This window comes from Lipotes vexillifer, unplaced genomic scaffold (genome assembly GCF_000442215.2).
Source record: "Lipotes vexillifer unplaced genomic scaffold, Lipotes_vexillifer_v1.1 scaffold691, whole genome shotgun sequence".
In the NCBI taxonomy this organism is placed as follows: Eukaryota; Metazoa; Chordata; class Mammalia; order Artiodactyla; family Lipotidae; genus Lipotes; species Lipotes vexillifer.
Genome location: NW_006788040.1, coordinates 1,122,147 through 1,133,532, shown reverse-complemented (window position 1 = coordinate 1,133,532; position 11,386 = coordinate 1,122,147). Strand labels below are relative to the sequence as shown.

General features: G+C 46.5%; 1 protein-coding gene across 1 annotated transcript in view; it reads right to left on the bottom strand.

Annotated features, from left to right (window-relative positions):
• SEZ6L (seizure related 6 homolog like) overlaps positions 1-11,386 on the bottom strand; it is an 82,193-nt gene that overhangs the window by 25,965 nt on the left and 44,842 nt on the right. Inside the window, exons 10-11 of the mRNA XM_007461211.1 lie at positions 7,643-7,839; positions 1,296-1,490 (exon numbers count right to left, since the gene is read on the bottom strand). Of these exons, the coding sequence (XP_007461273.1) occupies positions 1,296-1,490; positions 7,643-7,839 (392 nt within the window). The remainder of the gene's footprint in view (positions 1-1,295; positions 1,491-7,642; positions 7,840-11,386) is intronic.

Genomic DNA, 11,386 nt, shown 5'->3' with positions numbered 1-11,386 from the left:
GCCCCCCCCCCCCCCCATAGAGAGCTAGTGTTATGTCCCCTCCAAGCCTTTAAAAATGTTTAAAAAATAATAATGATGATGTAGATCGCACTGGTGGGTTCGTGATGGATCTCTCTTAATTGCACATCTCACTGTCCATTTTTATTTTCTATCACAATCCACACACATACACACACCCCACATTCTGTTGCAGAACGAATCAATGTGTAGCTGGTTTTATGGATCTTCAGCGAGTTCTTTCATGTTTCCCACCATTATAATCTTCCTTGATGTTGGAACGTTTATGACAGGAATTGTATGTAGCCCCCCCATGCTCTCCTTCCCTGACAGCCTCTTTCTCTGCTGCACTTAATATTTCTTCTTGGGCAATTGGTGATTTAAGTCATGCTGAACAGATCTACCAAAGTATCACCAAGGATCCGAGGATTCCCAGGAAGAAGGTTGCAGACTAGAGCTTTATGTAGGAGGTGGGACGCAAATGGATGAGGGGAGAGGCCAAATTTAGCTCCCCCCCACCCCGATACTAAGACATCAGGGTAGAAACCATTAGAGGCACTTCCTGTCGCTACCCCTCTTCCAGACGCTAAACTCAGCTATCACTAGACACACTTGGCCTGCACTCAGGCCAGCACTTAGGGGAGCAGGCAGAAGGAACCAGGAGACTGGGCTGGATGCTGTCTGGATAAAGTCAGCTACCTACCAGTGTCTACTTTAATGTAAATGCAAGAGAAAGACCACTGAAGGTTTAGAAGCAAGGAGAAGTTTTCTTGTTTCTCTAGATACCTTCACTAAGGCACTGCCAGAAAATTCAAGCTACTTCTTTTAAAAAATTATCATCGATCAAACTATTTCCATTTTGGAAATGTTGAGAAAATAAAACGTGCCTTAAAAAAAAAAAGTTGGCTACCTACCATAGGGGTTTTGAACTGGGGCTCCTAGGGCCAACTTACATTTGTTTTGCTTGGCTTCTGCAGGTATTTTAACGACTTGAATTTGAATGATGTTTTTACACAGGCTACATATATCCCTGCTGACCGCAGGCCACACCATTCCCTAATGTCTCACACCCAGCCTGCTTTACTTATTTCCATTATCTGCCAGGCTTTTGAAACCACCTGAGTCTGAGATCCCTGCCCTTGGGCTACAAAATGACATTGGTGAACACCGGTGTGTCGGTGGAGTAGAAGAGAGGCCAGATTCTACACTGAATAGCTCCTCTGCATCCATGCAAAAAATACTCCATGGGAGGGATTTTCCATCCAATGACTAGAGGAAAACAACAAGACTACTCTTACTTTTCTCACAAAATGGGGGATCGCTGCTCCAGCTGAGGTCCCACTGGCAGGTGAGGGTGTCGCTCCCCACGATGTCATAGCCGGGGTCACACTGGTAGGTGATTCTGGCTCCCCTCACGAGCTCCGTATGAGAAGTGGTTTTCCAACCATTCTGGATCTCGGGCAAATCTGAGCAGGAGTCGTTCCTTGACACCTCTTTAAAACAAAAACATCATCCTTAGATGGGGAGGTGGCCTTGTTGTTGGGGGTTCCTTTTATGAATGTCAGAGGAAAGAAAAAATAGAAGAAAAAACCCCCAGAAGTAAGCAACACAACTTCTGAAATCCCTTAACCTGCAAGAGCTCTTCTCTAGGGGGATTTTACAATGATTTCTTTTCATTTTGGATGTGGAACCTCCAGCCAAGTCATCAGAGGACTGCAGCCCCAGCTGATATCTCGACTATAACCTCATGACAGGCCCCCAAATCAGGACCGCCCAGTATTAACTCCTGAATTCCTGACTCACAGGAACTGTGAGACAGTAAACGTTTATTGCTAATTTTGCGGGGCATCATCTGTTACGTAGCAATAGGTTGCTACTATACTCAGCCTTACCCTAAGAATGCCCATAAATCTATGGGTTTGATAGATTAGGCATATACATTTTTGTAATGCAGACTAAGACAAACACGTAACTATTAAGATAGAAATAATTATTGGTTGCATTCTTCAAATCACATTGCCTACCATCAGTGAACATTAACCACACTCCAGAAAATGCTACTTATCATCACAGAATCTTATCGTCACAGAATCTTCCTCTGGAATAACTCTGTTTTCCTCCTGCAAACCTTTGTCACTGAGGTAGCAATCCAAAGCCCACCATTATCACTCTCGCTTCCAAGTGCCCATTGCACAGAGTTTGAGAAGAGGGCTAATTATGCCATGTAATTAATCTGCGGTTCTAACGTGCTTCTGGGGAAAGCAAAGCACCTCCATTGTCTGCAGGAAAGTCATTCTGAGAAACAAGCAACGGCTTTTCCCGGGATTTCATCATGATTTTGTTTGGGGGAAGGAGATCTCCTGGGTGTCTGCAAGAAGAAGGGGAGCGGGAAATGGCTTCTAGAATTGCTTGGTGGGGGACAGGAGCCTCTTATTTTTAGGCCTTTGAAAAAACAGCCAAGCCCTGGATTTGGGACACAGCTGCAAATGTTCAAACTCTGGATGAAAGAGAAGAAATGGGGGCAAATACTGGCTATGTGGTCTGCCTCGTGCCAAATGCTCCGGGACTGAGAAAGGTTTGCTTGTCTGACTTTTCAAGATGAGCCGGCACGGCTGTACATTTCCATGGGCCCTCCCGTCTCCTCCGTAGCATTCATCACACTGGTCATTCTCAGCGGCTGCCACCGTGCAGCAGAGCCTTGATTCAAACCTTGGCCCCACTGTCTACTAACTGGGTGGTTTTGGCTAAGTCACTTAACCTTCTGTTCTTCAGTTCCCAGACTCTACCCCCAGAGACCCTGATTCAGGAGTCTGCATGTTCACCAAACACCCTAGGCAGAGCTTCTGGAATTATCTGTTCCCATGAACCTTTGTTAACTTTGCTTAGAATGAGAAAACTGGCCCAGCAGTCAGAGAACTTCCCTTCTAATCTTCTTTCTTTATTTTAGAAGCTGTGTGACTGCAGTCATGTCAATAAACGTCTCTGAGCCTCACCGTCCTCAATCAGAGAATGGAGAAAAGAATCATGACCCTGCCTATCCCTAGAGGCAAGATGAAAACTAATTAATGTGCAGGATATAAGAATAACACTAAGACGAGTTATATGGATTCATTGATTTGTCTGACTAAGATGTGAGTGCCTACTATGTGCCAGGCACCAGGAATATAGAGATCTGAAGTCATGGTTCCATGCTCACAGTAAAGATAAGCACCATGGTCCAACTTCTGGGCAAAAGAAATACCTAAATGTACTGAATACATACCACCACTTCCCAGTCTTATGCTCATGGCAGACATCACTAATCAACCATAGCAATCTCTTTCTTTGAATCAAGCTGAAACCTCCCAATCCTTCTCAACACAGCATTCCAGGGAGCCACTGTCATTTGATTGGAGTTAACCTACAATATGGAACTTATTTATTATCCTGGGATTAGAGGAATAAACAAACAAGTGACCAATATCTCTTTGAAAAACACTGCTTACTTATCTCTGCTTTTTAATTCCCTTCCCTCCCATGCACTTGACCACAGACAACAGCAAAACATAAGAAGCAGTGAGAAGAATGGGTCTTTGCTTCTGTCTGTGCAAAGAAGAATTATGGGAAGTCAGAACCATGGAGGCCCAGTGTTCCTATGGAAGGTTCTGACAGCAGCCAGAGCAGATAAGCCTCGGCCACTTTCCAGAGCTGGGGTCAGTCAGGCCTTGAGATCAGTGTAGGAGCTTTAGTATTCTCTAGATGAGGGGCTTCCCTAGTGGCACAGTGGTTAAGAATCCACCTGCCAATGCAGGGGACACGGGTTTGAGCCCAGGTCCAGGAAGATCCCACGTGCCGCGGAGCAATTAAGCCTGTGAGCCATAGCTACTGAGCCTGCGCTCTAGAGCCCACAGGCCACAACTACTGAAGCCCGTGTGCCTAGAGCCCGTGCTCTGGCACAAGAGAAGCCACCACAGTGAGAAGCCCGCGCACCGCAACAAAGAGTAGCCCCCGCTTGCCGCAACTAGAGAAAGCTCGTACGCAGCAACGAAGACAAAAAAGAAAAACCAAATTCTCTAGATGACAACAGAAACCCCTAACCCTTCCATCTGATCCCTCTACTGGATGGGAGTTGCATCTGTGTCTGGTTAAATCTAGACCTAGGGTAGCAAATACCTCTCCCATGCCCATGACAGACATCACTAATCAATCACGGCATTCTTTTCCACTGACTTCAGGCATGGCCTCCCCTGAAAACAACACGGTCTTCAACCCAGGTAGTCATGGGCAATTGATTGACATCAACATGGACATAAAGGCCCACTTTCCTTTTCTGTGAAATTAATCTGTGTTTCTTTAAGAGAAATAAGAAAAAAGTTGAGCTGTTCTCTCTTTTTGTGTTACCCATATTAGCTAGGCTGTGTACCCCTGGAAAGCACTCTCTGAAATCCTGTGCTCATCAGCATATGATCCTGATATTGTCTGTTAATGGGACTCTTCCATTTTCACTAACTGGCTCAAGGGCAGGGAGAGAATTCTATTCATTCCTGTATCCTGATGCCTAGGACAGGGCCTAGCATGAAAGTTTGTGAACCAAACTCTCTGGAAAATGGAGATAATGCGTTTGAAGATGAAATAAAATAATATATGTAAGAGTGCTTGCCAACCGCAAATTGTCACACGAATCTAAGTTTCGGCTTCAATTAACAAGAGCACCTCCTCTTCAAAATATTGCCAAACTGAACAATGGCCAGGCTTTCTGGTCAACCTTGGGCAGCCTTGGATAGAGTCATATTTCTTCCATCAAGCTGAATGCAGTTTTGCAAGACTGACTCGGGCACCAGGGGAGACAAATGAGCAAAACTATGACCTCATCTTCCAGTAGGGAGGGAGGCGGGGAGGAAAGGTCTAAGGAGACAGACTGAAGCCTTGAAGTCGCCAGAAACTTTCCCTCCAAAGGCAGCTGACTCTGGAGGGCACGTCGCCTGGACAGCCTCTGCCCAGGGCATCACCCAGTAAAGAACGCATGGAAAGTGGCAGCAGTAACACTCTGAAAATACCCAGCGTCGCAATCAAGGGTAAAAAGGCCCGAGTAACATAAGAAAGAGATCAATACTTGTGATTGCTTCTCTGAGAGGTACCTGCAGAGCAGAGCGGGGAAGGGAAGTGCCCACCAGCTGGAAATAAAGAAAGCAAGGGACTTCTTTTCATATGCATGAGGCTCCTTGAGACGGCCAATGGTCAGGGAACTAGCTTGTATTCTGGAGGCAGCAGGAGATACAAAGAGAACACTTTGTATTAGCTAGACATGGGCAAATCTTCAAGCCAAGGGGAAGAACCAAAGACACGGAATCATGCTCAAGCCAGAGGGTCTTTGGTGGTGGCAGAGAGACTTGGCAGGATCAGTCCTCCTTTTTCCCGGTTCCATCTTGGAAATCAAGATGTCAACCTCTTCCCTGGGGGGGTGCAAGCAAGTCCCCTAACTGCTGGCTGAATCCTGCCCATCGAAATCCTCAGGAGGCAAGCGCCCACCATCCTGGATGCCAAAAGAAGTTAGGTCTTCTCTACCTCTTTGCGTCTCCCAGGTTCTCTACTATTGCCAAAAATATTGGGGGTAGAGAAACCCTAAGAGCTGGGAGCCAGGAAGCCTGGGTGTGAGCCTCAGGTCCACCCCTGATGATCAAGTCCCTCATCCTTGGTGGTCCAGGGCTTCTTGTGCTGTGACGAGACAGGGCTGGACCAGACACTCTGTCAGTTCAAGTCCCTTCCAGGGCTGGGATCAGTGGGACTTCACAGTGCTGCTGGCGAGGATAGCAGCTTGGACTAGGGTGGTGGACGTGGATAGATGGACAAGAGTACTTGGATCTGAGACACACTGTGGCAGTAGAGTTGAGAGGATGGACTGGATACAGGGGAAGCAGACTGAGAAACCAGGAGAGTTGTGGTTCCGCCTCCTGGGCTGGGCAGACAGCAGGAGCAGTGAGAGGTGGTGAGGGCAGGGAGGCAAAGAGGTCGCTCTGTTCTGTCCGTGCTAAACCTGAGCTGCCAGTGAGACATGCAAGAGCGCGGTGAGCAGGGAGCTGGAGAGATCTGGAGTTCACGGGAGAGGTCAAGGCTGTAGGTACAAACTAGGGGTCAATGGAATAGAGATAAGCATTGTTTAAAACCATGGGCCTGGATGACAGCACACAGATAGAAGGCAGGACAGGGTCCAGGATGGGACCCTCCAAGGTTTAGAGCTTGAGCAGAGGAGGGAGATGGAGCCAGGAATGAATAAGGGGGAGTTTCAGGGTGAGTGGTGAGGAGGGAAGGGTGTGGGTGGATGAAATAATTAAGAAGGGGGTACTGGAGGCTCACGTGTGAACTTAGTTTGAACTTTATGGCAGGATGTTTTTAAAAGATGATGGGAAGAGAAAAGGTTTGGAAGACACACTGAGCAGCAAGAAAGAATCTAAAGTACGGGAGAAGAGTATGGAGGGTTCCTTAAAAAACTAAAAATAGAGCCATCATATGATCCAGTAATACCACTCCTGGGCATATATCTGGGGAAAACCATAACTCGAAAAGATACGTGCACCCCAGCGCCAACAGCAGCACTATTTACAACAGCCAAGATGTGGAAGCAACCTAAGTGTCCATCAGGAGAGGAATGGATAAAAAGATGTGGTACCTATATATAACGGAATATTACTCAGCCATAAAAAAGAACGAAATAATGCCATTTGCAGCAACGTGGATGGACCTAGAGACTGTCGTATGGAATGAAGTAAGTCAGACACAGAAAGACATTACCACATGATGTTGCGTATATGTGGAATCTAAAAAAAAGGGTACAAATGAACTTATCTACAAAACAGAAACAGAGTTACAGATGTAGAAAACAAACTTATGGTTACCAGAGGGGAAGGGAGGAAGGGATAAATTGGAGATTGGGATTCACATATACACACTACCATATATAAAACTGATAACTAATAAAGACCTACTATATAGCACAGGTAATTCTACTCGGTACTCTGTAATGGCCCGTATGGGAAAGGGATCTAAAAAAGAGTGGATATATGTATATGTGTAACTAATTCACTTTGCCGTACACCTGAAACTAATATAACATTGTAAATCAACTATACTCCAATAAAAATTTAAAAAAATAAAGTATGGGAGGTAGGAGAGAAAGGGCTGTCTTGGTTGGATGGGGCTGCAGAAGAAGAGTCCTCGGGGAGAGCCAAGCTTCAGTTCAGGCAAGATGGCATAGGTAATGCTTTGAGAAGTTGCAAACATGGAAGAGTGTGCTGACGATATAAAGTCACAGCTGACTGCAAATGGAAAATGATGAATCTTAAAGTTATGAGACATTATCTGCTAAGTCCTGATATCAACCCTGTGGAGGAGGTATCACTATTCCCATTTTACAGATGCCAAAAAAGAGGCTCAGAGAGGTTAAGTGACTTGCCCAACGTCACACACTCATCAATGATAATCCTAAGACTTGAACCCTTGTCCTTCCGACTAGAGAGACCAACCTCTTAAAAAAAATGACGTATATTTACCATGTCAATATATTAAAAAACTCACGTAGCACAACCCTCCCCAAAAGACATATCTAGAAGAAACTGTCTTAACTTGCACCTAAACCCAAGGAGAAAAAGTGACTGGCTAGAGTACTTACCTATGTAGTTCATGATGAATCCCTGGCCCTTCCCAAAGATGAGCCCGGCAGGGTCTGAGTGGAACTGGATGGTTAGGTCCGGCGTGGACGAGTACAGCTTCTGGGGTCCGCTGTTTCCAAGGTACTGTCCCAAGATGTGGGGCATGACCTCATCACCGTCGTAGATGGTCAGGATGTCGCTGTTGCTTAGGTTCAGGCTTGGGGGGCAGAGAGAAGAGGAGGGGTCTTGTGAAGCCAAGTTAACAGGCATTCAACAAGCCTTTGATTTCTTTTTTCAAGCAACACTCATTTTCTTGAGATATACTATGTGTCAGATCCCAAGCTAGGAACTGGGGGTGAGGAAGGAATTGACTGAACCTGTGAACAGGATGTGCTGATCCTTCCTAAAAGCATCGCACACAGATCTGTGGATGGATTGGGCTTTTGAAGACTCATTCATGAAATGACCTTCCCAGCATGGAGCTCACTGCAGAGTCAAGTGCTGCATTGTCTGTAGAATTGCCTTCAATACCCCTGTCATTAACAACTCTTTTTCCTGGGTGAAACTAAGTGCTGGGCATTGAGCCACCTGCTGGGGGCATGACATGGGTCTTCCATTTTTCTGTGACGCAGAGCAAGCTGACTGCTTGCTAATGATAACTTGCATTCTTATATAAGGTGAAATGATCCTTCCACTTATCATTGGCAAATTCCTCAAAATCAACCAGCTAATCTATTATGTTTAGGGGACGGAACAGAGAATGGGATGGAGGCACCTTATTCATGAAATATGCTCCAACCTGCCATCACTATTCATAGCATCACAGGATGACACATTTTTAAAGACCCAAACACTATAGAGTACCTTGACACTAAATATTTGGACAGCGACGGACAGTTAATAATCCAGAAAGCACTTCAGTACGGCAAAGAAACCTGTGCTATGTTAGGTGTGCTGGGTAAAATTGATCTGTGACTGTAGGAACGCCAGACAGTTCAACTTCGGCTGCATCAATCACGGACAGATGTTAACTTACGCCTCTTTCCTTCCTTTCTCCTTCTCCGCTTCTCTCTTTCTTCCCTTTTTCTCTTATGCCTTTCTCCTTTACTTGTATCCCCTCCCTAATATTTCCAAGCACCTACTATGTGCCAGGCACCATGCTGTGCTCAGAGGACACGAGGAGTCACAGAGCAGTGGTCTGTTTAGACGAGAAAGCCATGAATTGTGGTAGGAGTTACAGTCAAGGTAGGTGCAGAGAAGTGTGTCTAACTCAGATGGGGGGCATCAGAGAGGCCTCCCTGGAGGAAGTGATCCTCAAGAAAGAGAAGGGGACCACTAGGAAGATAAACAGGAGGTGGGGGGAGAGGGCAGTGCCTGAGGCAGAGGAAAGAAGGAAGAGGGGTCACAACTCCTGAAGGAACTTGCCTGGTGGTCAGTGTGCCCGGCTTTGGGTATAGACATGGAAGCAGGAGTCAGACCATGAAGGGTTTAGAGAGACAAGTTTAGGTCACTTGGATGCCATCTTGCTGGGGATGGGAGACAGTAAAGGATTTTAAACGCGAGCATCCTGACTGAGCAATTCACTGCCAGAGGAGAGGCGTTCCAGGAAATGGCCTCCAGCGAAGTTCTTGGAACTGATGCAGAACCACAACCTCCTCCCCCCCGCCCCCCCACCCGCCGCCGCTTCATCCACTGCCCAAGATCGGTGTTTGCTGCCACTCCAGGAGCAGGGAGGAGATGTGGAAACCACCCATGTTGTTGGTGCTTCAAGTAGTAAGAACAAAGCAACAGAAACACAAGGCATACTGCTGAAGGTCTCTTTCCAGAGGGCAGGGGACATATTTTATCTACCATAATTCCTCATGTCAAGTTGTCCCAACAGGTGGCTTAGGGAGATTCTAGCTGTCCCCATAACCTCCATCAGCTTCCCCGGCACCACCCGCAAACATCCTCTCCTAACAAAAGCTGTGCGCTTGCTTTGCACACAGGGCTTCCAGACTAAGCTCTGAGACTCCACCTACTCCCCGTCAGTTTACAACCAGGCGACAGCCTCTAAACCCCTATTACATTGACATTCTGGAGTCGCCACCTTCTCTTGCACACAGTAGGTGCTCAATAAATGCTATGCTATGAAACAGTCTGCTGGAGACCCTATTTGACAACAGAAATAGTATTTTGATGTCAGCTTTTGAACTATGGAAGAGGCTCTTAACTCGAAGTACCAGGAAAACATCAATAGCTCATGAAAGTGCTGGATTAGGCTAGTGTGAAACGTGGTAGATGGCAGATATTTATTCCATAAGCCAACTTCAGAGCCGATCTGCTGGTAACAGTGGGTTGCAGACAGTGCACAACTTGGCCTTATTCTGTCATTCATTTCAATGACCTCAATGCAGTAGAAGCATCTTCAAGGGTGCAAACAGCTTTCATGTGGAAACCCCAGCACAACTCTCTGTTCTTTCTAAAACAGGAAGGAGCAGTGCTCTGGAAGAGCACACAGCCTTGGAAATCAGAAAGCTCTGGTTTCATTCTTGGTTCGACACTTTCATGGAGGGCATGTGTTTTCTCTGAAGTTCCTTGTCTGTGAACAGGGCTTAATGTTTCCAGTCTATGTCACGGGCTTTCAGAGTGAGGTAAGGCAGGCAGAAGATCTAGGATCAGACTCTAGGTTCACTGGTAGCACCTGAACAAGTCTGGTCAAGTCATTTGAATGTTATGTCATGTTGTAATGTTACTATGTGCATCATCACCATCATCACCACCACCACCATCATCATCACTATCACGGTCACCACCACCATCACCATCACCGTCATTCTCTTTTCGGATTGCCATTTATACCAGATGTCATCAGATGGCTTATGTCTGTGATTCTCAGCTAGAGGTGGTTTTGCCCCTTGGAGACAGCTGGCAATGTCTAGAGACATGGTTGTCCCAGTGGGGGCGGGGGAGGCATGCCACTGGTGAGTCCATGTCAGGGAGACTGTTAAACATCCTACAGTGCACAAGATAGCCTTCTCCCAAATAAAGAATTTGGACCACAATTATCTGGTCCAAAATGTCAACAGTGCTAAGGCTGAGAAACCCTTATTTATGTGAATGCATTTTGTAAACTGTGTGCAACAAACTATTAAATGCAACTTCTCCTGTCATCCTGGAATTTCAAAGTCCCCTAAGCTAAGAATAAGCCAACAGGGACTAAGCATTCCTACTTTCTAAAGGGATAGACGTGGCCGTTGTTTAAGACTGGGTTTTCGGGACTTCCCTGGTGGCACAGTGGTTAAGAATCCACTCGCCAATGCAAGGGACACGGGTTCGAGCCCTGGTCCGGGAAGATCCCACATGCCGCGGAGCAACTAAGCCCGTGCGCCACAACTACTGAGCCTGCGCTCTAGAGCCCACGTGCCACAACTACTGAAGCCCGTGCGCCTAAAGCCCATGCTCCACAACAAGAGAAGCCACTGCAATGAGAAGCCCGTGCACCGCAAGAAGAGTAGCCCCCGCTCGCCTCAACTAGAGAAAGCCCGCGCACAGGAATGAAGACCCAATGTAGCCAGAAATAAATAAATAAATATATTAAAAAATAAAAAAAAAAAAAAAGATTGCGTTTTCCAGAAGCTGAGCCTGAGCAAAGATGTGAGTGTCTCTTGGAGTCTGGCTTATCTGGGAGGCCACCCCAGGCAGCACCAGTGGGGAAGTGACACAGAAGGAAGGGAATGAGCCAGGGCACGGTGCATAGATGGGCAAGTTCCACTGTGGGCAGT